The sequence below is a fragment of the Choloepus didactylus genome, chromosome X, assembly GCF_015220235.1.
Source record: "Choloepus didactylus isolate mChoDid1 chromosome X, mChoDid1.pri, whole genome shotgun sequence".
Lineage (NCBI taxonomy): Eukaryota > Metazoa > Chordata > Mammalia > Pilosa > Megalonychidae > Choloepus > Choloepus didactylus.
In genome coordinates, this window is record NC_051334.1 from 31955107 (window position 1) to 31982724 (window position 27618).

The 27618-nt window shown below is 37.1% G+C and overlaps 1 protein-coding gene across 10 annotated transcripts in view; it reads right to left on the reverse strand.

The window, feature by feature from the left end:
* Nucleotides 1-27618, reverse strand: part of DMD (dystrophin) — a 2178366-nt gene that overhangs the window by 1483031 nt on the left and 667717 nt on the right. For all 10 annotated transcript variants that reach the window (XM_037821041.1, XM_037821045.1, XM_037821047.1 and 7 more), the window contains one exon: nt 9124-9285. In XM_037821041.1, coding sequence (XP_037676969.1) covers nt 9124-9285 — 162 coding nt within the window. The remainder of the gene's footprint in view (nt 1-9123; nt 9286-27618) is intronic.

The following is a 27618-nucleotide window of genomic DNA, read 5'->3' on the forward strand; positions in this document are numbered from 1 at the left end:
GCCCCATATACAGGGCAGGCAACACCAACTACACACGCAAGCTTGGTACACCAATTGGACCCCACAAGACTCACTCCCCCACTCACCAAAAAGGCTAAGCAGGGGAGAACTGGCTTGTGGAGAACAGGTGGCTCGTGGACGCCACCTGCTGGTTAGTTAGAGAAAGTGTACTCCACGAAGTTGTAGATCTGATAAATTAGAGATAAGGACTTCAATTGGTCTACAAATCCTAAAAGAACCCTATCAAGTTCAGCAAATGCCACGAGGCCAAAAACAACAGAAAACTATAAAGCATATGAAAAAACCAGACGATATGGATAATCCAAGCCCAAGCACCCAAATCAAAAGACCAGAAGAGACACAGCACCTAGAGCAGCTACTCAAAGAACTAAAGATGAACAATGAGACCATAGTACGGGAGATAAAGGAAAACAAGAAGACCCTAGAAGAGCATAAAGAAGACATTGCAAGACTAAATAAAAAAATGGATGATCTTATGGAAATTAAAGAAACTGTTGACCAAATTAAAAAGATTCTGGACACTCATAGTACAAGACTAGAGGAAGTTGAACAACGAATCAGTGACCTCGAAGATGACAGAATGGAAAATGAAAGCATAAAAGAAAGAATGGGGAAAAAAATTGAAAAAATCGAAATGGACCTCAGGGATATGATAGATAATATGAAACGTCCAAATATAAGACTCATTGGTGTCCCAGAAGGGGAAGAAAAGGGTAAAGGTCTAGGAAGAGTATTCAAAGAAATTGTTGGGGAAAACTTCCCAAATCTTCTAAACAACATAAATACACAAATCATAAATGCTCAGCGAACTCCAAATAGAATAAATCCAAATAAACCCACTCCGAGACATATACTGATCACACTGTCAAACACAGAAGAGAAGGAGCAAGTTCTGAAAGCAGCAAGAGAAAAGCAATTCACCACATACAAAGGAAACAGCATAAGCCTAAGTAGTGACTACTCAGCAGCCACCATGGAGGCAAGAAGGGAGTGGCACGATATATTTAAAATTCTGAGTGAGAAAAATTTCCAGCCAAGAATACTTTATCCAGCAAAGCTCTCCTTCAAATTTGAGGGAGAGCTTAAATTTTTCACAGACAAACAAATGCTGAGAGAATTTGCTAACAAGAGACCTGCCCTACTGGAGATACTAAAGGGAGCCCTACAGACAGAGAAACAAAGACAGGACAGAGAGACTTGGAGAAAGGTTCAGTACTAAAGAGATTCGGTATGGGTACAATAAAGGATATTAATAGACAGAGGGGAAAAATATGGCAAACATAAACCAAAGGATAAGATGGCTGATTCAAGAAATGCCTTCACGGTTATAACGTTGAACGTAAATGGATTAAACTCCCCAATTAAAAGATATAGATTCGCAGAATGGATCAAAAAAAATGAACCATCAATATGTTGCATACAAGAGACTCATCTTAGACACAGGGACACAAAGAAATTGAAAGTGAAAGGATGGAAAAAAATATTTCATGCAAGCTACAGCCAAAAGAAAGCAGGTGTAGCAATATTAATCTCAGATAAAATAGACTTCAAACGCAGGGATGTTTTGAGAGACAAAGAAGGCCACTACGTACTAATAAAAGGGGCAATTCAGCAAGAAGAAATAACAATCGTAAATGTCTATGCACCCAACCAAGGTGCCACAAAATACATGAGAGAAACATTGGCAAAACTAAAGGAAGCAATTGATGTTTCCACAATAATTGTGGGAGACTTCAACACATCACTCTCTCCTATAGATAGATCAACCGGACAGAAGACCAATAAGGAAATTGAAAACCTAAACAATCTGATAAATGAATTAGACTTAACACACATATACAGGACATTACATCCCAAATCACCAGGATACACATACTTTTCTAGTGCTCACGGAACTTTCTCCAGAATAGATCATATGCTGGGACATAAAACAAGCCTCAATAAATTTAAAAAGATTGAAATTATTCAAAGCACATTCTCTGACCACAATGGAATACAATTAGAAGTCAATAACCATCAGAGACTTAGAAAATTCACAAATACCTGGAGGTTAAACAACACACTCCTAAACAATCAGTGGGTTAAAGAAGAAATAGCAAGAGAAATTGCTAAATATATAGAGACGAATGAAAATGAGAACACAACATACCAAAACCTATGGGATGCAGCAAAAGCAGTGCTAAGGGGGAAATTTATAGCACTAAACGCATATATTAAAAAGGAAGAAAGAGCCAAAATCAAAGAACTAATGGATTAACTGAAGAAGCTAGAAAATGAACAGCAAACCAATCCTAAACCAAGTACAAGAAAAGAAATAACAAGGATTAAAGCCGAAATAAATGACATAGAGAACAAAAAAACAATAGAGAGGATAAATATCACCAAAAGTTGGTTCTTTGAGAAGATCAACAAGATTGACAAGCCCCTAGCTAGACTGACAAAATCAAAAAGAGAGAAGACCCATATAAACAAAATAATGAATGAAAAAGGTGACATAACTGCAGATCCTGAAGAAATTAAAAAAATTATAAGAGGATACTATGAACAACTGTATGGCAACAAACTGGATAATGTAGAAGAAATGGACAATTTCCTGGAAACATATGAACAACCTAGACTGACCAGAGAAGAAATAGAAGACCTCAACCAACCCATCACAAGCAAAGAGATCCAATCAGTCATCAAAAATCTTCCCACAAATAAATGCTTAGGGCCAGATGGCTTCACAGGGGAATTCTACCAAACTTTCCAGAAAGAACTGACACCAATCTTACTCAAACTCTTTCAAAACATTGAAGAAAATGGAACACTACCTAACTCATTTTATGAAGCTAACATCAATCTAATACCAAAACCAGGCAAAGATGTTACAAAAAAGGAAAACTACCGGCCAATCTCCCTAATGAATATAGATGCAAAAATCCTCAACAAAATACTTGCAAATCGAATCCAAAGACACATTGAAAAAATCATACACCATGACCAAGTGGGGTTTATTCCAGGCATGCAAGGATGGTTCAACATAAGAAAATCAATCAATGTATTACAACACATTAACAAGTCAAAAGGGAAAATTCAATTGATCATCTCAATAGATGCTGAAAAAGCATTTGACAAAATCCAACATCCCTTTTTGATAAAAACACTTCAAAAGGTAGGAATTGAAGGAAACTTCCTCAACATGATAAAGAGCATATATGAAAAACCCACAGCCAGCATAGTACTCAATGGAGAGAGACTGAAAGCCTTCCCTCTAAGATCAGGAACAAGACAAGGATGCCCGCTATCACCACTGTTATTCAACATTGTGCTGGAAGTGCTAGCCAGGGCAATCCGGCAAGACAAAGAAATAAAAGGCATCCAAATTGGAAAAGAAGAAGTAAAACTGTCATTGTTTGCAGATGATATGATCTTATATCTAGAAAACCCTGAGAAATCGACGATACAGCTACTAGAGCTAATAAACAAATTTAGCAAAGTAGCGGGATACAAGGTTAATGCACATAAGTCAGTAATGTTTCTATATGCTAGAAATGAACAAACTGAAGAGACACTCAAGAAAAAGATACCATTTTCAATAGCAACTAAAAAAATCAAGTACCTAGGAATAAACTTAACCAAAGATGTAAAAGACCTATACAAAGAAAACTACATAACTCTACTAAAAGAAATAGAAGGGGACCTTAAAAGATGGAAAAATATTCCATGTTCATGGATAGGAAGGCTAAATGTCATTAAGATGTCAATTCTACCCAAACTCATCTACAGATTCAATGCAATCCCAATCAAAATTCCAACAACCTACTTTGCAGACTTGGAAAAGCTGGGTATCAAATTTATTTGGGAAGGGAAGATGCCTCGAATTGCTGAAGACACTCTAAAAAAGAAAAACGAAGTGGGAGGACTTACACTCCCTGACTTTGAAGCTTATTATCAAGCCACAGTTGCCAAAACAGCATGGTACTGGCACAAAGATAGACATATAGATCAATGGAATCGAATTGAGAATTCAGAGATAGACCCTCAGATCTATGGCCGACTGATCTTTGATAAGGCCCCCAAAGTCACTGAACTGAGTCATAATGGTCTTTTCAACAAATGGGGCTGGGAGAGTTGGATATCCATATCCAAAAGAATGAAAGAGGACCCCTACCTCACCCCCTACACAAAAATTAACTCAAAATGGACCAAAGATCTCAATATAAAAGAAAGTACCATAAAACTCCTAGAAGATAATGTAGGAAAACATCTTCAAGACCTTGTATTAGGCGGCCACTTCCTAGACTTTACACCCAAAGCACAAGCAACAAAAGAGAAAATACATAAATGGGAACTCCTCAAGCTTAGAAGTTTCTGCACCTCAAAGGAATTTCTCAAAAAGGTAAAGAGGCAGCCAACTCAATGGGAAAAAATTTTTGGAAACCATGTATCTGACAAAAGACTGATATCTTGCATATATAAAGAAATCCTACAACTCAATGACAATAGTACAGACAGCCCAATTATAAAATGGGCAAAAGATATGAAAAGACAGTTCTCTGAAGAGGAAATACAAATGGCCAAGAAACACATGAAAAAATGTTCAGCTTCACTAGCTATTAGAGAGATGCAAATTAAGACCACAATGAGATACCATCTAACACCGGTTAGAATGGCTGCCATTAAACAAACAGGAAACTACAAATGCTGGAGGGGATGTGGAAAATTGGAACTCTTATTCACTGTTGGTGGTACTGTATAATGGTTCAGCCACTCTGGAAGTCAGTCTGGCAGTTCCTTAGAAAACTAGATATAGAGTTACCATTCGACCCAGCGATTGCACTTCTCGGTATATACCCGGAAGATCGGAAAGCAGTGACACGAACAGATATCTGCACGCCAATGTTCATAGCAGCATTATTCACAATTGCCAAAAGATGGAAACAACCCAAATGTCCTTCAACAGATGAGTGGATAAATAAAATGTGGTATATACACACGATGGAATACTACGCGGCAGTAAGAAGGAACGATCTCGTGAAACATATGACAACATGGATGAACCTTGAAGACATAATGCTCAGCGAAATAAGCCAGGCACAAAAAGAGAAATATTATATGCTACCACTAATGTGAACTTTGAAAAATATAAAACAAATGGCTTATAATGTAGAATGTAGGGGAACTAGCAATAGAGAGCAATTAAGGAAGGGGGAACAATAATCCAAGAAGAACAGATAAGCTATTTAACGTTCTGGGGATGCCCAGGAATGACTATGGTCTGTTAATTTCTGATGGAAATAGTAGGAGCAAGTTCACAGAAATGTTGCTATATTAGGTAACTTTCTTGGGGTAAAGTAGGAACATGTTGGAAGTTAAGCAGTTATCTTAGGTTAGTTGTCTTTTTCTTACTCCCTTGTTATGGTCTCTTTGAAATGTTCTTTTATTGTATGTTTTTTTTCTTTTTAACTTTTTTTTCATACAGTTGATTTAAAAAAGAAGGGAAAGTTAAAAAAAAAAAAAAAAAAAACAGGGAAAAAAAAAAAGATGCAGTGCCCCCTTGGGGAGCCTGTGGAGAATGCGGGGGTATTCGCCTGCCCCACCTCCATGGTTGCTGGCATGGCCACAGACATGGGGGACTGGTGGTTTGATGGGTTGAGCCCTCTACCATAGGTTTTACCCTTGGGAAGACGGTTGCTGCAGAGGAGAGGCTAGGCCTCCCTATGGTTGTGCCTAAGAGCCTCCTCCCGAATGCCTCTTTGTTGCTCAGATGTGGCCCTGTCTCTCTAGCTAAGCCAACTTGAAAGGTGAAATCACTGCCCTCCCCCCTACGTGGGATCAGACACCCAGGGGAGTGAATCTCCCTGGCAACGTGGAATATGACTCCCGGGGAGGAATGTAGACCTGGCATCGTGGGACGGAGAACATCTTCTTGACCAAAAGGGGGATGTGAAAGGAAATGAAATAAGCTTCAGTGGCAGAGAGAATCCAAAAGGAGCCGAGAGGTCACTCTGGTGGGCACTCTTACGCACACTTTAGACAACCCTTTTTAGGTTCTAAAGAATTGGGGTAGCTGGTGGTGGATACCTGAAACTATCAAACTACAACCCAGAACCCATGAATCTCGAAGACAGTTGTATAAAAATGTAGCTTATGAGGGGTGACAAGGGAATTGGGAAAGCCATAAGGACCACACTCCACTTTGTCTAGTTTATGGATGGATGAGTAGAAAAATAGGGGAAGGAAAGAAACAGACAAAGGTACCCAGTGTTCTTTTTTACTTCAATTGCTCTTTTTCACTCTAATTATTATTCTTGTTATTCTTGTGTGTGTGCTAATGAAGGTGTCAGGGATTGATTTGGGTGATGAATGTACAACTATGTAATGGTACTGTGAACAATCGAAAGTACGATTTGTTTTGTATGACTGCGTGGTATATGAATATATCTCAATAAAATTAATATTAAAAAAAAAAAAAAAAAAAAAAAGACATAATGCTGAGCAAAATAAGCCAGGCACAAAAAGAGAGATATTGTATGTTACCACTAATGTGAATTCTGTGACAAATGTACAATGTTTTATACTGTAGAATGTAGGGGACCTAGAGATACCAATTAGTGGAGGGGGAATGATAATCTAATAAGAACAGATAAACTATGGAGGGTAATCTCAATGTTATGGGAATGCTCAGGAATGATTATGGTTTGTAAACTTTCTTGGATATAGTAAGATCATGTTGGAAGCAATAGAGTTATTTTAGGTTTTTTTTTCTCTTATTCCTTTGTTTTCTTAGCGGTTGTTAATTTTCTTGGGGTATGGTAGGAACATGTTGGAAGCAATGTAGTTATTTTAGATTATTTGTTTTTCTTACTCCTCTGTTTGGACATGGTTTATTAATTTTCTTGGGGTATGGTAGGAACATATTGGAAGCAAAGTAATTATTTTAGGTTATTTGTTTTCCTTAATCCATTGCTTTGTTTGAAATGTTGTGGGGTTTTTTTGGTTGTTGTTTGCCTGTTTGTTTTTAATTTTTTGATAAACAAAGTTAAAAAATTGAAAAAAAATCAGTAGAAAAATGGGAGTAAAAACTAAATGACAAATAGGGTGGGATGGGGGGATGGTTTGGGTATTCTCTTTTCACTTTTATTTTTTATTCTTATTCTGATTCTTTCTGATGTAAGGAAAATGTTCAGAAATAGATTGTGGTGATGAACGCATAACTATATGATCATACTGTGAACAGTTGATTGTATACCATGAATGACTGTATGGTTTGTGAATATATTTCAATAAAACTGAATTAAAAAAAAAAAAAAAAAGAAAATGCAAGTGCAGCCATAACTGCACAGAAAATGGATTTGAGCCAGAGAAGAGTTTCCCAAGCCAGTCTTTCCTAGCCGGAACAAGGCTAGGGACCCGCATAGGAAGTGTTGGCTGACTCCAAACTGTCCTGGAGAGGGGATGACGGAGGGGCCAGGAAGGAGCCCATTCTCTGGCTCCCCAGAGCTCTGATTTCTTAACCTGCCCAGCAAATGCAGCCCTTTCAACTGTCCTTTGCAACTGTGAGGAGGCGTACCATCTTTAACTCTCCTCCACTGTCTTTGTTCAGGGTGGGCTGGAACAATGGCCACCCTCAGAGCTGGGCCCCAGCAATCCAAAGTAGCTACTCAAAAGTCATGATCAGAGATCGGCCCATGTGCCCCTCCCCCCACCCCTAGACCTTGCAGAAGTGGATCCTGATGTCCTTCTCTGGTACCAGCAAGCTGTTACAAGAGTGGATGATGGGTGCCACTAACTGCCTGTGCAGAGAGAGCAATTTACTGGTATTTACCATAATTTACCAGCCACTTCCTCCCACTCTTCCCTGGATGCTGTACAGTGTTCTACTGGAATCTGGAGTTTTATAACAGTTGATTCAGGTAATTCCTGCCTGTGGTTCTGGTGGAGGGACTGGTTCCTGGAGCTTCCTACCCCACCATCTTTCCACAATCCTCTCCTCTGGACTTTTTCCACCTATCAAAACTACCTGCATTCTGCCTCATATTCTAAGGGACTTTCTTGGTCATAACTGGACAATATGGTAAACTAACCTATTTCATTGTGGACATGATGCTCTATGTAACAATTTACTGTGATTCGTTGCTCTGTAATTATATTGTAACCATGATCTACAAATCCAATGTTTTATCCAAAAAAGGATTTTAAAGCAAAAAATAATCAGTTATCTCCACCATTCAGTGGGAAGAGGGCATTTGGGAAGGGTAGATAATGCCAGTTACATCATAGCATAAGGTTCTCCTTGCTTACTGGGATCGTAATATACCTATAAGTTCTGAAAAGTAGCTACATTACCTCATTACGGTAAAATTTTAAAGATGTTTAAATAAATAATACTTATGATACATTATATACATTTAAATGCTATTTAACAATAGCAATTCTGCATTTTAAAATTAATTCCCAAGGTAAAATAAATTTAGATACAGCATAAATTTACTTACTCTAAAGTTAACTTAGGGCTTATTCTGATTACTATTTTTACTCTCACCTTGAATCACATAAATACATTTGATACTTCGAATTGAACAAGGAGTTGAAGTGTCTGAGTGTGTATGTTTATATAATACATCATCATTAGTAATAAACTGCAAATTTAGATCTCTAATTTCTTATGTTACTAGCTCCTCACAATATATTAAATGTAGAAAGAATATATGGAGAGCTTATGACTTATAATCCCTTGATAACAAAGATGACTTGATAATAAAATGTCTGTGACTGAATCTGAATAGTAGTGGCAGAAAATATTCTCTTCATCATTTACATTCCTATGGTTTCCCTCTAGCTTTAGTACAATCTGAAAACACTGATAAACACCAGACCTTAGTGTGACAGTGCTCCTGTTTTAAGTTTCTCTATTTAACATTCCTCCACTATATACACTCAAAAATAAATTTCAGAGTACTAAATTAGAACTCTTTCTCCTTACCTCCAAACATTTTAAAAAAATCAATCTAAACAAATCTCTGCATAACTAGATGAACAATTAAGTTAGAAACTCAGCAACGCCTGGTTCAGGAATTAAAAACAAAAGAACAGAAGCTCATTCCCGGTTGTACTTGCCTGTGCTTGCTGAGGCATTTGAGTTGCGTCCACCTTGTCGGCAATATAAGCTGCCAACTGCTTGTCAATGAATGTGAGGGACTCCTGAATTAAGTGTAAGGATTTTTCAAGCTCCTGGGCAGACTGGATACTCTGTTCAAGCAACTTTTGCCTCCTCATGGCCTAAAAAAGGGAAGAAACAAGGTGAATCAGTTAAATGTAGTAAATTCATGATTGTTTTCCTGAAATCCTGCTGCAAAGTAAATGAAGATTCTAGACTCTACCACAATCACCTTTTTGTAAGACAGACTTCGCAGCTTCCTACCCCTCATTCAGCTTTGTTTATAAAAATGAAACCAATGAGAAACAAAAATTAAGTATATAGATCTTCAGAATCAGGAATCGGGAATCCACAGGACAAAACTACAGTTTTATGCAAAAGCCAAGAGGCTGGGAAAAACATTAGTGAAATCATCTTAGTCGTTGCAATCTGTCATTCTCAGGCTGAATGTTCCTCTTGATCTCATTATATAGTTCAAGAGATTTGGTTTACTTAGAATAGGGCCATCGTCATCGCAATCCAATTCAAGGTAGATAATCCACTTCCACTACTGAGACACATATGCAATCTGTTCAGAATCAGCTTCTTTTCAAAAACAGAATTCTATATAACTGTCAAGTTAAGGATTTATTTTTTAAAAAACTATTGCAACTAGTTTCATGTGGTCTTTCTTCCTTTACTTTCTTTCACAATTTGGATTATGGAAATTGTTTGTACAATTGCATTTTTGTTACTGCTGAAGTAGAACAAATAATAAGTAATCTTAATATAGCTGCAATTAATCTTGATTGCTATTATAAGTATGATTAGGATAATTTAACACTTTTCAAGTATAAATAGCATGCTGAACAGATTGCAAAGTCTCTCTTCAAGGATCTGTTCACCTTTAAAAATGCAGTAATAAAAGTAACATTTGGGACAGAGAACTTATCGAGAATTCACTGTCATGCACCATATCAAGTATTTTCCCTTAATATATATTGTAGGCATAATTATCTGGTACAATAACACCATTCTTCCCCTAGAACACAAATGGGGTTTAAAAAATGATCCTGGTTTTTATATTCGAGTATAAATGCTGGCTCATAAGTTTAAAAGATACTGGAGATTTAATTATTCTTTAATGAACTCAACTTGCAACTCAAGTGAGAATAAAGCTAAAGGCCTCTGGAAAAAAAACTGGACAAGTAGTGATGCTGCAGGAGGGGGACTCTCCCAGTGTTTCTACCTGGACTATAAACTTCTAAGTTTTTCAGTTTTTTTTGCCCCAGACTTTCCTTTATTCTCCTTCTACCAATAACCTTAGCATCAATTTCTCTCCTACACTGATAACTCTAAATTCTAAGTCTCCAGTCCCAATTTCCCTCATGATCTTTGCACTTGCCTATATATTGCCCTGCTGGACATGTTTACTTAGATGTCCCGCAATCATCATAAATTAACATGTCAAACTATGTACCATTGTGTGTCCTTTCTCTCCTCCTTTTCATTTCCCTAAATTGCTTTGCTTCTTCTCTGTCCCCACCCCTACCCCCCGCCCCACCATGTCAGTGAAATGCAATTAATCACTGCCTTTATTAGCCCTCATTCTGGATGTTTCCTCTTCTCTCATCATGACCTTCCCCACTTTGCATTCACCAAGGCAATCACCAAGTTTTTCTTCTACCTTCTGAATATTTCTTGATTCCATCCTTTTCTCCCTCTCCCCACTGCTGGCCTTACTGTAGTTTATCTCATTAACATCTTTTGTCTCAAACATGATATTTGCCTCCTGGCTGGAATCCTACCCCACCCCACTCCACGTGCAACGCAACTATAGTGTGTTCTTTTTGAAAATGAAAGCATTATTCTCTGCTTAAAACCCTTCATTGTTGATTCTTCATTTTCCTTAGGATAAAAGTCATATTCCTTTACATGGCTTAGAAGTTCCTTTTTGCTACAGTCCCTGCCAATGTCTTCTTCTCCCTGATCCGACTATAGCCAAGTGTCTTATTTTCTTATTCCATTTTCCAGCATACACCATATGCCAACACATACCAGATATCAGAATAGGATGGATGATTATTTGGAGCAACCTTTAATCTAGTTCTATGAAAATACTCTATCCATGATCAGTGACCAAAACATTGCCTGTACTCTAATTTAACCACATTTTCCCTTTGTCAAGGCGAAACTTCCACTAGAAGTTACATCACGTAATAATTCAGATAATTGTGCTTATGGCTATAATCAGAGCCCTGTGAATTGTAGGAAAGAATGTATGTAGCCTATTCTGAGCTCCTACAGAGAAATGGATCGCTAATGATAAAATTTCAGCATTGTGACAGGTGGCTAGGGAAACCTTCCAATCATGGCATGCAGTAATTGCCCACTCAGGCACTGTTGAAAATTTGGTCCTTTCTCTGGCTAAAGGCAAACACAGCATATCTTTTAGTGTATATCTGTAGAATTATAATTGAATAGGATGTAAAATAGTATAACTTTAAACCACACATCTAGCCTCAAACATTATTTTTAGAAATCTAACTTTTTCTATTCATGAAATTCTATGAGCTGAAAGGAATGAGCTGGCCTTTAAGATAATGGAGGAGTTGACCTCAGATGGGTTGTTTTTTTCCCTGGCCTGGCAGCCAATAAGAGAGAATGATTTACACAGATTCTTTGATTATCTCAGGCAATGAAAAGACCCATGTCAATCCAAACTTGCAGAATTCTTTGAACTAGTTATGGTACCTAAGCTGCCTTGCATTTCTAAACATCTTATTGGGCAGACCCTGATTGCTGCCAGGCCAATGAATTTCCTAGGACGCTCTGCCTACTTGACCTGAGCTGTCAAAGAAATCCTGAACCATAATCAGACTTTTTCTGTTGTTCCAGAATACTGCTCAACTATTGTTTTCAAAATGTTATTTCATGTCTTTAGCTAATCTGCTTGGTAATAGAAGGAATCATATGGCTAGATGAAACAGCAGAAATGAGGAAAGTTAAAGACATTAAAACACTGGCAATCAACAACGAAAATATAAAAGTAGAAAATTGGATCCTAGTAATGGTTACCAAGAAATAACATAGTGAAGAAACTTACAATCCAATTTTCAAAGAAAACTAAGTTAAAAAAAAGAGCAACATACATAAAAATAAATTTGTATTATCTCCTCAAATTATTCAGCAATATAAATTTAAAATTTCATTGATTTTGGTTGGCAGTGGAAAGTATTCACAGTGAATTGATTGTTCCTTACATTCCTATTTTTAAAATCATGTATTAACCTCTGTGCCACAATATAATAAACACCTAAATCAGAGTGCAGCATGCCTAAGAAACTCTGGGAGAATTAATCCTTCACGTGAAATAAAAACAGACAATTCAAACCAAAATAAATGTATTTAAAATGTCAATGAATGCTTAAAAATGGAGAAAAAAAATATCCCAGGTTTTACAAATGTGATAACAACTGTAACTTCCATTGAAGGAACTGCAATTCCTGAAATGTACTTATTGAATGTGCCATATATCAATTTTGATTTCAATTAAGAAGTGGTGGGAAAGCTCATGATTGCAAACAAATGGGAAACATGGGTGTTTTCCCCACTAAATTAGAATCTGCTGAGAAAATTATTATAAAGCTATATTTCCCTTACGTTTAAGCTTTCTAGCCAGTAGCACATACTGTCAGTAGCACATACCGTCTAAAGGAAAACTGCAACCAAAGAGAGAAAAATCTTGTAGAATGCAATAATAAAACAATTTTCAGCACAACAAAATGGAGGAAAAACATATCTACACTGTATGCGTTAAAGAATGCCCCTGTTCTAGTTTGCTAATGCTGCAGAATGCAAAACACCAGAGATGGATAGGCTTTTATAAAATGGGGGTTTATTTGGCTATACAGTTACAGTCTTAAGGCCACAAAACGTCCAAGGTAACACATCAGTAATCGGGTACCTTCACTGGAGATGGCCAATGGCGTCCGGAAAACCTCTCTTAGCTGGGAAGGCACATGGCTGGCGTCTGCTCCAAAGTTCTGGTTTCAAAATGGCTTCTCCCAGGACATTCCCCTCTAGCAAGCTTGCTCCTCTTCAAATAACATCACTCACAGCTGCACTGCGTTCAGTCTCTTTGAGTCAGCATGTTTTATATGGCTCCACTGATCAAGGCCCACCCTGAATGGGTGGGGTCACACCTCCATAGGAGTATCCCACCGAAGTCACCACCCACAGCTGGGTGGGGCACATTCCAAGCAAATCTAACCAGCACCAAAACGTCTGTCCCACAAGACCACAAAGATAATGGCATTTGGGGGACACAATACATTCAAACCGGCACAGCCCCCAAAAAGTGCCTTTGTCCAAAATTCGCTCTCCTACACTGACTGTAATTCTCCTTTTGGTCACACAATCAACAAACAAAAAACACATATGGGTAACAAAGCAATTTGTTAAAATAAAAAAAAAATGCTCCTGAGAAAGTTAAATCAAAACATAGCATGAGGTAGTTTAAGGCCATAAAAATCATTTTCCTTCAATACCTATGAGATTTAGGAGTGGGGATGGGAGAACTTTTGTTATTTTATTTCTTCTTTTGTAAGTGTGTGTGCTATTGCGTAATTGTATTTGTTTTCAATTTTGGTGGAAAAATGGAGAAAGAATAACTAATTTTGATGTCTGAGATAAGATTGGAGAGGACCAATTGGAGTGGAGGGTTTGGAAAAAGGTTTTAACGTAGAGGGAGGGATTGAAGAGTGATATGACGCCTATGAAATGGGAAGAATGAGTGTGCCAAAGGTACACTGCTTTATTAGGATCTTCCACAAACCTCTGTTTTTACCCAATTATGTAATAAATATTCCTTGATTGCCTGTTATGTGCCAGGCATTGGAGGGCTCTGGGTCATTTATAGTTTTCTTCAATTGGTCAATATTTTTAGGCTTAACATTGTAAAAGTTATCACTTCATTGGCTCTAAGTCAAGAAAGTGATTCTCTCTACCAGGCTGGAGTTCAAGAGACACCTGGCTTCTCAGAATTCTGGGGTGCTGATTTTCTCCGGAATATCTCAGTGAGATCTGGGCATGTAAATGCTTTGATTTCCAGCATTGTTTTATTTTCTTTCCCGTAAACAATGAAACTTTTAAGCCAATGCTAATATTAAGCCTCATTTCTTTGAATGATTTTAGTAGCACCTGGACTAAAGAAAACTAAGTCCCAACTTCAGATCAAATAAAGGTAATGAACTGAAAATTCTAGAAGTTTCTGCTTTGAGGAAAGCATTAATTGCCCTTATTTTGAATGTTCCTACTCTGCAGAAAGTAGACCAATAAGGAATGAGTTTTATTTTCACATACAGGAGCTGGCACTGGGAGTCCTAAAACCAATTCCTACTCTGGCTCTTTAAAATCTAAAGTGGTGGCCAATGAGAGGTCACTAATCTCCAATATCTGGCAGCCACACTTCACAGCACAGATAGACCATCCTGGCCAAAAAGTTTTCTTTCCTGGAATCTCAAGATATATGAGCTTGGCAATTGATGCAACTACCTCCTTTTAGTTTTTCTCTGTTACCTACTAAGAGGTTGTAATTTGTTCAAGTACCAAGTAATAAAAATACCCGATTTGTTTGAATCATGTTGATAAGTTTGAAAGCATAATTTTAAGATCTTTAAGGAGGCATGCCATGAAGATGTCAGGAATTATTTAAGGACCACAAGGAATGCTCTATTTGTCTCAGAAACAGATTCGTCCAACCTTTAGTTGTTTAGAACTGGCAGGAGGATAGCCTCAATGAAGCTGAAATTTGAGGAACACCTTGGGCTTCCATGTAGACTCAGAACTCTTTGAGGTTGACTGGAGATGAGTATTTCATTTGTCATGATTTTGTATGGTGTCAAGAAAGTAATAGATCACCACAAAGTTGCATATATAATTTCTACAGGTCTATTTGTGCTTGAAGCAGGTTGAGGAAATAAAGTTTTTCAAGAGGAATCAAGCTAGGAGAGTAAGGGGAATTTCATGGGTAAATGGAGTAGAAGATAACAGGAAGGACAAACTACAATTGCTCACAGTCTCATCATCCATCAAAAGATCCACTTGGTTGCTTTTTTTGTTTTCAATTTAATCTGTCACACTTCTTCTAAAGAAAGGTGGCCCCACACTGTGTTACTGGACAATAAAGATTGAATAAATAAAAACTGTTATTGATTTAAGCTACTTTAGATATAACTCTTGTGAGGGTCTCTTGCCCAACTGGCTTTGGTGGTAATTTGTTAGTATATTTTATAGGGAAGTAGGCTGTAAATAATTACATAGATGTGCAAATGCATATATATATATATATATATATATGTATATATTATTTAAATATAAAACAAATAATGTTAAATATTATTCACAGAGGCCTTACAGATTTATTTTTGTTATTGTCATTTGGTTTAAACCTACAGGGGAAAAAGATCCCAAAAACCATAGTCATGGAGCTCTCCATAATTTCATTCATATAACAAGAATATAAATGTTAAAACTATTGGTGCCATGGTAAGTTGAAACTTCATCTGTTTACAACTTTGCAGGTCACTGAAGTTCCTCTGTGATCTCTGAGGGAGTATACTTGAAAGCAATGTTCGGGAATCAATTTATCAGTGGGATTTGACAAGAGATAGCCACCACTGTCAAGTAAAGCATTGATAGAATGGTCAATGAGCTGTAGAGTAATACATCTAAGACATTTCTAGATGTTTTCTGCAACCATTTGCCTTTAAGAATAGACAAATGGAATAAGTCTTCTGTCCACTGGAGCAAACTGATGCCTTATTTCACCTTCAAAAAAACAGTGATGGAAGTAATATATAGCAAACCTAGATGGAATCCACAAAGTTTATTTCATCAAGCCTTCTCAAGGTAACTTCATAGGTCCCTGAGATCAGTAAAGGTTCTTTGGCCCATTGGCAAGGTGATCTGTGATTGCACATGTGCTCATAATATGAAAGTCACCTTGCCAATAAATTGTAGACAATTAATAATTGATTGATATTTTAATAATTAGAATACCAGACAAACATCTCCTGATACAGAATAGTGAAAGAGAATAAGCATCTATGAATGAGTTTGTTGAAGATTGTGACCACGTGTTCAAGCAATGTATAGAGTCTATACACGAGTCAAATATCTAAATCTGAGGGTGTTAGGTGTTGAATTACATCCCCACAAAAGACATGCTGAAGTCCTAATGCCCAAGACCTCATAATGTGACTTTATTTGGAAATAGGGTCGGTCATTACAGATGGAATTAGGTAAACTAAAATAAGGTCCTACTGGAGTAGGGTTGGCCCTTAATCTAATACGACTGGTGTCATTAATAAGATGGTAAAAGGAAAAGCTGGCAGATACAGGGAGCTAAGAAGGCCATGTAATGATGGAGGCAGAGATTATAAGTCATGGAACACCAAGGATTGCTGGCTATAGCCAGAAGCCAGGATAGAAGTATGGGACAAATTTTTCCCTACACACTTCAGAGGAATCATGGCTCTTCTGGTATCTTGGTTTTAGACTTCTATGATCCAAAACTGTGAGACCATAAATTTCAGTTACTTTAAGACATCTAGTTTATGGTACTTTGCTACAGCAGCCCTAAGAAACTAAGCCAGGGGATAAAATTCAGTTGTAACAAGAAGCAAAGAATGGGAATCAGAAACAAAAGTAGGAGCCTAGCCACTGAGCAAAGTAGTTGATTTCTGGCAGTTGCTTCTGTTGCTGTCCCAGGAAGCCCCAAATGCAGTGACTCTTCCCTAATGCAAGTATAGGCAGAAGAAAGGCAAGGTGTCATAATTATAAAGACTGTAGCTAGTGTACAGAGGGAGCATCTACTGAGGCCAATATCAGATAGATTGGTGGTTGTGAGTCAACTCATCATTGCTATGTAAATGAACTAGCAATTTGGTGCTCCCCAGAGAAGGGCAAGGGTATGCATCAAGCACAGTAGCGTTAACAGAAGCCTCAGAGTGGCAGAACCCTTTGCACCAAATAATCCCTTTATTCAGGAATCCAGACTCTCATGTTAAGGACTAGACACAATGGTTCTAGCCTCCTGGACTTTGCATAATGTGTGGGAAGGATATTAGTCACAGTGCCTTTCACAGAACAGCAAAGGAAGGCCACATGTGTTGACTATGAATAAAAGTTTTTAGGCTCCAGTCAAGTAGTCAACAGATGTAGCCTCAATAACCAGATACTGTGCCTTTCTGGTATACATTAGAGATCTCTGTTGGGTTCCTTTTACTTTGAGGTAGGCCCATAATAGTCTGAGGCCAGTGTTCAGGTTCTTCTGAGACAAAATGCTCTGGATTCTATTGGCCTTTAGAGTCAATGGTCAGTGAGGTCAAATATATTTGGTATCAACCTGAAATGACACCTTGGTGCCAAGTTGAAGTGGTGTCTGAGAAACTGGAAAAATCCACCTCTCTGCTGAGATGTCTGGGATGAATTATCCTTTTTTCAGAAAATGCATAAAGATTACCAATTTTTTATTAAAAAAAAAAATAAGCCAGGTGATCATTATTGTGCTGGAGAAGTTGAAGTGCAAGTCACTTCAATGTCACTTATGGCTTCCTGTCACCCTACTTATTCACCCTATCCATAGCTAGCCACCTTAATTCTACCACTCTGAAGAATCCCTCAGGAAACTGTCTACACTATTTGCCCTGTGGTTATCATAAAGCTTTAAAATCTTTGGTTCACAAGTGGATAAGATAGACAAGGCTACAGATTTGTAGCAAGGGACTCCTGCCAGGGTCTTTGGCTCTGATAGTATTCATTTGGCTGGGATGTGCACCTTAAACAGCAGGAGGAAGATGTCGGGAACAATTGTTTTTCCTTCTGCTTGCCAAACATGCTGTACAGTGCTTAAGCAGTAGGCTTGGAGTGCAAAAAGAGCACTTGTGTGTTTTGATGTCAGCAGGGGAACAGGTGAACACTGGCAGAGTGGTGCATTACACTCGATTCCTTGTTAGAGGCCAAGGTGGTGTGACAGTGAATGCTCCTATGAAATATTAAGCTGGCAGAAATAGACATAAACTGGTTTCCAACCTCCTCTCCTCTCAGTGGCAAGTTCTCATTACCTATAGATTAAACCCATTGTGTTACAATCATTTGGCGTGGAGGAAGGGAGAGCAGGTCTAAGTCCCCACTTGCAGGATTCTTGCACTGGTCATAAATCAGATATAGCTGAAGATTTAATTGTGGACACTATACTGTCCTTGCAGGACTGCTCAGTGTCTACCAAACTGGCCCCACAGGGAAAATCTGTTCCATCTAGGTCATGGAATGGGAAGGAGAGAGCGGTAGAATAGTGGGGAGTATACTGATGCCCTGTGCAGATGAAAGATATTATGGTTAGCAGTGTCCCATTTTTCTGTGCCATCAACAATTTGCTGTGATTTCCTAGAAAGTGATCATTGTACTCCAGCAGGGAATTGTGGCTTTGAAGCACAACTAGTTTTTCCCCTGCTTGGCTTAATTGTTCAGGAATTGGAAATGAGCTTCATCTATGCAATACAGGGATTGCTCAGTTCTAAGGAGTAGTAGATGAACATGGGAAAGTTAATGGCCCATAAACGGAATGCATCTGAGACATAGGGCAAAATGCACTGCCTTAAACAATTCATCCTCACGTGAAGGCCTAGGACAGGGTTCTCAAACCTGAATAATTATCAGAATCACCAGAGAAACATTACAAGAATACAGTTCCCAGCTCAATTCAAACCTACTAAATTAGAAACACAGAGGAAATCGAGAGGTAGTATGTATGAACTTAAACTCCCTATGCCCTCCCACCTGTGTGATTTTGATGATTAGCCAGATTGGAGAAGACTTAGCAGTGAAGTGTGAAAGAACATATGCCTTAAAAAGAAATAAATAATAAACAATGGATATGGAAACAATTAATTGGGCTTGGAACAAAAAAGAGTGAGGGGCAGAATGTTATTAAATTGGCCATTTCTTACTATAGATTAGAAAACGAATATAAAACTTTTTAAGGCAGAAGCAAAAAAGCGATTCTCCAATTGTAGCTACTATTTTTTATGGAAACTTCCTGGTGAATGTGTGCATTCTATGACTTAAAAGTAGCTTGATGGTCTTGAAATATATTTTTATTTCTCATTCCATACATGGATTACTCTGAGACACAAGAATATGTTATGAAGAAATGTTGAATATTCCCTCTCTCATTTCTTTCTCTTTAAAAATTGGGCAAATACCTTTAGTGCAGTTTTGGCTGAATATTAAAGAACAGATTTGATCATTCAACATTAAATCTATGGAGTAGTTTGAGAAGAAAATTGGTTTAAAAAGGGCCTAGAATGGTAAAGTAAGATGGATGAGATGGATGGGCATTTGCCTTGAAAATATTATTTTATATTATAGGAATTAAATATTAATTGTTAATTATCAAGGATTTTAAGTAAAAGCTGTAGACCAGTTTCATTAAAAGAAAGGAGAAAGCTGTAGGACTTTTTCTGAAAAATATTTAGAGAATAAAATTAAGAGAAACACTTCTATCTAAAAATGCATTCTTAAAACTCTAATTTATCAATCCCTACTGCTAATTTAGTTTTTATAACTGATGTGTTTTTAGGCCTTAATGTGAGATTTTTCTCATTTTATTTTAACTCTCTCCTTTGCTTTTCCAACTTTTAGAGCAATGAGCTCAACCACCAAATTATAAGAAAATTAAAGACAAGATACTCCTAAGTGGTATATTCACACTCACTCATAAGCACTTTTAGTGCCCTTCCAAAGCAAAGACAATTTGCCAAGAGCAAATGTGTAATATTTAAATATCAAGTACTAAAATGGAATGCATCTATGTTTATGTAATATATACATATATAAAAATAAATACATGAATTATGTGTGTAGGTGTATTTGTGTTTGGACAGAAAATAATATACTCTAGTTGGCATACATACAACTAGATGAGAAAATTTTAAGGACTGTATTATAAAACATTTCAGAAATGTCAATATGAGTGGCCCAGAAAACATTACTAGAACTAGGATAAATTATTTTTTTTTCTTTTTAATTTTTATTGGGATTGTTCAGATACCATACAATTATCCAAAGATCCAAAGTGTACAATCACTTGCCCCTGGTACCCTCATACAGCTGTGCATCCATCACCACACTTAATTTTTGTTCAATTTTTAGAAACTTTTCATTACTCCAGACAAGAAATAAAGTCAAAGATGAAAAAAGAAAAAAAAAAAAGAAAAAAAGAAAAAAAGTAAAGGAAACTTGAATCCTCCCATATCCTTAACCAACCTCCCTCAATTGTTGACTCGTAGTGTTGGTATAGTACATTTGTTACTGTTTATGGAAGAATGTTGAAACGCTACTAATTGTAGTATATAGTTTGCAATAGGTATATATTTCTTCTCTATATGCCCCTCTATTATTAACTTCTAGTTGTATTGTCATACATTTGTTCTGGTTCATGGAAGAGTTTTCTAATATTTGTACAGTTAATCATGGACATTGCCCACCATAGGATTCAGTTTTATACATTCCCATCTTTTGACCTCCAACTTTCCTTCTGGTGACATATATGACTCTGAGCTTCCTGTTTCCACCTCATTCACGCGCTATTCGGCACTGTTAGTTATTCTCACATCTTGCTACCGACACCTCTGTTCATTTCCAAACATTTAAGTTCATCGTAGTTGAACATTCTGCTCATACTAAGCAACCACTCTCCATTCTTAAGCCTCATCCTATATCTTGGTACCTTATATTTCATGTCTATGAGTTTACATATTATAATTAGTTCTTATCAGTGAGACCCTACTATATTTGTCCTTATGTATCTGGCTTATTCACTCAGTATATTGCCCTTAAAGTTTTGTCATCAACCCATTTTTTTTTAAGATGGTTTTGTTCACACACCATACATTCCATCCTAAGTAAACAATCGATGGTTCTCTGTATTATCACATATTTATGTGTTCACCACCTTCACCACTATCTATATAAGGGCATCTACATTTCTTCCACAAGGCAGGAGGGAGACTCATAGAAGGTAGAGAGGCAAAAGAAAGAGTTAAAAAAATGACAGCTAGGAAGTAGCAAAAGGAAAAGTAACCTTAAATCAAAGTAGAGTAAAGAGTTAGACACCACCACCAATGTCAAGTGTCTAACATGCCTTCCCTATCCCCCTCTCTTATCTGCATTTACCTTGGTATATCATCTTTGTTACATTAAAGGAAGCATAATACAATGATTCTGTTAGTTACAGTCTCTAGTTTATGTTGATTGCATCTCTCCCCCAATGCCTCTCCATTTTTAACACCTTGCAAGGTTGACATTTGCTTGTTCTCCCTCGTAAAAGAACATATTTGTACATTTTATCACAATTGTTGAACATTCTAGATTCACCAAGTTACACAGTCCCATTCTTTATCTTTCCTCCTTTCTTCTGGTGTCTCACATGCTCCCAACCTTCCTCTCTCAACCGTATTCATAGTTATCTTTGTTCAGTGTACTTACATTGCTGTGCTACCATCTCCCAAAATTGTGTTCCAAACCATGCACTCCTGTCTTCTATCACCCTGTAGTGCTCCCTTTAGTATTTCCTTTAGGGTGGGTGTCTTGTTCACAAAGTCTCTCATTGTCTGTTTGTCGGAAAATATTTTGAGCTCTCCCTCATATTTGAAGGACAGCTTTGCTGGATATAGGATTCTTGGTTGGCGGTTTTCCTCTTTCAGTATCTTAAATATATCACACCACTTCCTTCTTGCCTCCATGGTTTCTGCTGAGAGATCCACATATAGTCTTATTAAGCTTCCTTTGTATGTGATGGATTGCTTTTCTCTTGCTGCTTTCAGGATTGTCTCTTTGTCTTTGACATTTGATAATCTGATTATAAGTGTCTTGGCGTAGGCCTATTCAGATCTATTCTGTTTGGAGTATGCTGAGCTTCTTGGATCTGTAATTTTATGTCTTTCGTAAGAGATGGGAAATTTTCATTGATTATTTCCTCTATTATTGCCTCTGCCCCTTTTCCCTTCTCTTCTCCTTCTGGGACACCAATGATACATACATTCTTGTACTTTGTTTCATCCTTAAGTTTCCAGAGACGTTGCTCATATTTTTTCATTCTTTTCTCCATCTGCTCCTTTGCGTGTAGGCTCTCAGGTGTTTTGTTCTCCAGTTCTTGAGTGTTTTCTTATGCCTCTTGAGATCTGCTGTTGTATGTTTCCACTGTGTGTTTCACCTCTTGTGTTGTGCCTTTCATTTCCATAGATTCTACTAGTTGTTTTTTTGAACGTTCGATTTCTGCCTTATGTATACCCAGTGTTTTCTTTACAGCCTCTATCTCTTTTATGAAATATCCTCGAAACTTTTTGAATTGATTTAGCATTAGTTGTTTAAATTCCTGTATCTCAGTTGAAGTGTATGTTTGTTCCTTTGACTGGGCCATAGCTTCGTTTTTCTTAGTGTAGGTTGCAGTTTTCTGTTGTCTAGGCATCTGACCTCCTAGGCCACCCCAATCAGGTTTTCCCAGATGAGAACAGGCTCAGGTCACAGAAGGAGGAAATATTCAGTATCTGGTTTCCCTGATGCTTTTTCTTAGAGAATTGATACACCTGTGCTTTTCTGCCCAGCAGGTGCACCTGTCAGCCTGTCACCGGCTGGTGTAAGAGGGTGTGGCCTGTGGCTCTCCTCCCCCAGGCTTTGGGGTCTGGTTCCAGAAAGACAGGCAGTAGAGCTGGGCCCCTCCCTTTCCTCTTGGGAAGCTATGCCCCCTCCAGAGAGGTCACTGCATATCAGTAAGTTCTTTGTTTCTCTGACTCTGCTGATCAAAGTGTTTTGATTTTAAAATGGCTGAGGCTGTCTTTACTGCAAAGCTCCGTGGGCTGAAAACGGCTGAGGTTTTCTCCACAGAGAGAGAAAGGGACAGAAAAGCTCCCAGATACACCTGTCAGCCAGAGATAGCACCCTATCCTCTGGGCTCCCCATCCTGAGACAGATATGTCCCCCGACTCTCCCAAGGTCAGTTGTCACCAAAAGCCTCTGTCTGCTTGTTGAGGATTTGCTGTCTGTATTGAGCAGTTAACATTAAAATCCCAGTTGGAGCTGTGCTGAGAGAGTGCTGCTCTCTAGCACCGTGAGGCTTCTGTGAGGGAGGGGCTCTTGGCTCTCGGCTCTCAGTGCGGGTCCGCAGTTTTACTTACAGATTTTATGCTGCGATCTCGGGCATTCCTCCCAATTCAGGTTGGTGGATGATGAGTGGACAGTCACGTTTGTCTCCCCGCAGTTATTCCAGTATATTTACTAGTTTTTTGGTCATTTATGGATTGTTCTGGGGGGGACTAACAGTCTTCCACTCCTCTCTATGCCGCCATCTTAGCTCCTCGAGGATAAATTATTTTTAAAGGCAATGATGAATTATTTACAAAAATAAAAAAAATTTCGATTCACAGTGATAAAAATTAGAACAAAACACATGTTTATCACTGACTTTTGTTCATGTGAAGTTTATATAATTTTACAGTTTCTGTATCTCTAAAGGAGAGGGTAAACTAAAATATAAGATACATGCTAAAATATTATTAAAAACAAGAATCAAGGCAACTCACACAATTTGATGGTAGGGTAAGAAAGAAACCTTTCTCAGCTAATAGAAGATACAGAAAACAGCGGCGAAGGATAAAAACTATTTTCTGCTTAAAGAGGGCATAAACATTACACAGATGAGTTTTTCCCCTCAATGTGTAATCACTCTTTGCCCAATTATTCCATTAAAATTATTATGAAAGCAAGTTGCAAAGTCCATTACTCAGCTCGAAAATGGAGTCACCTTGAACACAGATGTTTGGCATAACAGTCTGCTTGCAGTGCAAAATTTTATAGAAAGATAATAGTTTTATCACAGAGTGTGCAACCTAAGAATGTCAAGATTTGAGATATCCAATATCCTTTCTTCCACAGTAAGGAAAGAAGGTACCAAAATCAAAACACTGAAAAATGTAACCTTGGAAACTATATCCATTATTAACACACTAAGGAGAAGATAAAGATTCCACCTTTAAAGTATTAAAGTATTTATCCTTGGTTGATAATCCCAAGTGAAATCTTTGAAAAAGAAAAGGTGATCTATAGAAATGGGTCTAAGTTCTGTAACACCTGAAAACTTTCAAAAGCAATTTAGATGTAAAACTAACGAAATATATGAATAACCCTGATGGCTGGCTTCATGGGTATGTGACCTGTGAAATCCACAGTACCCAGCACTTAGAAAGGCCCCATACTTGGTTTAGTGCTCTGCTCATGCCATCTTAAAATTACACTGATGCTGTCTTGAAATTCTTACTTTTTGAAGAAGGGGTCCTGCATTTTCTTTCTGCCCTAGGCCCTGAAAATTATGTAGCTGGTGCTGATAACAATAATTTGGGGGAAAATGGTCAATACCTAAAAGGCTGAAATAAGAATCCAAACTAATTTGGATAACAGAGAAATAAAAAATATATCTGAAATTCAAATTAGAGGCACCAGGACCCAGTGACATACTGGTGGAAGAAAAGTGAATACTAAATGAATGACTTCCAAATATGAATATAATGGGAAGAAAATGGTCCAAAGACCAGTATCTTAGTTCTTTTAGGCTAAATTCAGATAATAATTTAAAGAGAGAATAAAGATAATATAAATAAAAGTTTTTTATCTTTTGATTATCCATGTGTCTGTATGGATATTATTCTGAATTAAAAGAAAATTTGCAAAAATCTGTGAGAGAAAGTCACATTACCAACTGTTTCCTTTGCAAATCATCTTATTGGCTACTACAGAGTCTACAATATAGTTTGCTGACACATCTGCTTACTTTAAATTGACCTTCACAACAGAAGAGCTCCTATTCCAAATACTTTCCACTCTCCCTTCCTTAACAGCACTGGTTTTCTATTCTCCCATTCCCCCTTCTTCATGTTACCAATCCTATACAACCTAAAAAAGATTCAGCTCCCTCTCAAGAATGGAGTCCTCCATGGATAAATTTTCTCAACCCATTCCTGTCTACCTCAAAATGTCTGCCTTATCTCACTTTCTCTCCTTTCCACCACCAATGACGGTCCCTCCATTTTCTCTCCTATCTCCTTTGCTATAAAACCCTGCTCTTATATATGAAGTCAGTGTGTTTTTATTAGATTTTCCCTCTACACACATGCTTAAAATTTCACTGTCCTAAAAGGTCAACAGGACATCTTCTACAGTCTTATTACTCAAGTTACTGACTAGCCTCTCTCAGGTTTTCATCACCAAATGCCTTGAAGAGTAATTTACATTTATTACCTCTACCACTGTCCATTTCCTCTTTAACCCCATTTTAATCTCATGGTTGCCCCTATAGCACTTCTTAACAAGGCACCTATAAAGAGTGAAGGAATGAATGGGATCTGAGCAAATAAATCCAGCTAGGAGAGACTACTGCTTTAAGTACAACGTTCTTCTTCTTATATATGGAAAGCTTAGTAAGACAAGAGGTAAACCTTTTAAGAAGTAATTTTTATATGTCAAGAGTAAATTTTTTTTTAAAAGAGTAATTTAAATATAATACTTGGCTGATTCTTAATGTACTTGCTACCATTTTAGAGAAAATTTAGTAATTCATATACTTTTTTCTTTAAATACTTCACTTTGTTCACATATTTCTCCTTAAAATTGGATATATCCAAAATTTTAGTCCATAAAGTGTAATTTGACCAATAATTTAATGTATAGATTTAATCTTACTGGTCTTTTTTTTTTTTTTTGCTTCTCAATCATCTGGAGCCTATATATATATATATATATTTTTACCCAGAGGCCAATGTTTTTTATAGTTTTTTTTAAGACACAGTAGTCTAAAAAGGTCTATAAGTGGGCTGAGTGTGGCTGAAGTTAAAGAATCTGATTTGTACAGAAAAACATGGGTAGCTTATTTGCCTCTTCTTGCCTGTCAGGTCACATTTAGATCTGCTGAGCCCACTTTTAAGATCTGCTGGGAAATGGTGAGGAAAGAGAAGAGCCAGGGAATACTTTGAGGCTTCTGACCTAAGAAACTTAAAAAATGAGTTGGCATGAGCTAGGATGGAGAGAACTGTGTGTTGGGTAGGTTGGATGGGAGCTTAAGTCTGAACATGTTAAGTATGAGCAGCCTGTTAGATATCCAAACGGAAATACTTAATAGGGGGGTGGATATTGGTGTGGAGTTTAGGGCAGAGGCTAGTGTTAGAGATAATAAATTGAGAATCATTAGCATAGAGATGATAATTAAAGCCATGGCACCACATAAAATATAAAAAAGAGTGAGTCTACAAAGCAAATAAAGCATGAAGCTTTAAAATTGTTTTATACTACTGCACTAGGTTTGCCAATAATTTGTTTAGAATTTTTGCTTATATGCTTATTGCTGAGATTGACATGGGACTTTACTTGTACCATTTTAGCCTGATTTTGGCAACAAACATTGTCTAGCTTTATATTTTCTAGTCTTATACATGCCTTCATAAATAGTCATCTCAGGAAGAGTTTGATGATGATTAAAATTATCTGTTCCTTGAAAGTTTGTTAGAATTTTCCTGTAAAACCATCTGAGTCTGTTGCATTCTTTAACTTGATAACATTTCTATTTCTATTAAGGCTTTCTATATTATCTTGCATCAGTTTTGTTGTCACATTATTTTCTAGAAATTCATTCACTTTGTTTTCAAATTTATGTGCATAAAGTTTGCAACATTTTTCTTATTGCCTTCTTAAAATCTATTCTTTCTGTGTTTAATAGGAGCACTTTCTTATCCTTAAGATTATATTTCTGTGCCTCCTCTACTATTTTTCTTGATCCATCTTGCCAGAAATTGGGCTATTTTATTAGTGTAATTTAAAACATGAAAATGGGTATTTTAATGTTCTTGATTGAGTCTTGTTTTCAGTTTCATTCATTTCTGCTCTTAAAATGTTCTCTTTCCTTTACTTTCTCTGCATTTACTCTATTTTTCCCTATCTTCTTGAGATGGGTAGTGAGCTCATTAGCTTTTAGCCCTTTTTCTTTTTCTTACATTAATAGAAGCCCATGAGTTTTATATGTGTTATTTTAATTATTATTCAGTAGCACACAATTTTAAATCCCATTTTGATTTGCTCTTGGACCCATGAAGTACTTATTTTTGTTAATGTTTTGTTATGGATAATTTAATTGTAACAAACTTAAAAGTTAACTCTATAAGAACACCAAATATTTGAAATGCATTGAGGCTTCAATGTGTTTGAGAACATTGTACTCTAATTTTAGGGTTTGCTATATGTTCTTTATATCTAACTTGTTAAATGTTAATGGTCACACGTTTACTAACTTTTGTCTGGTGTGTTGAAAGATAAAGTCATTGAAATCTCCCACTCTTCTAATGTAGTTGTAGATATTCTCCATTTTGTTC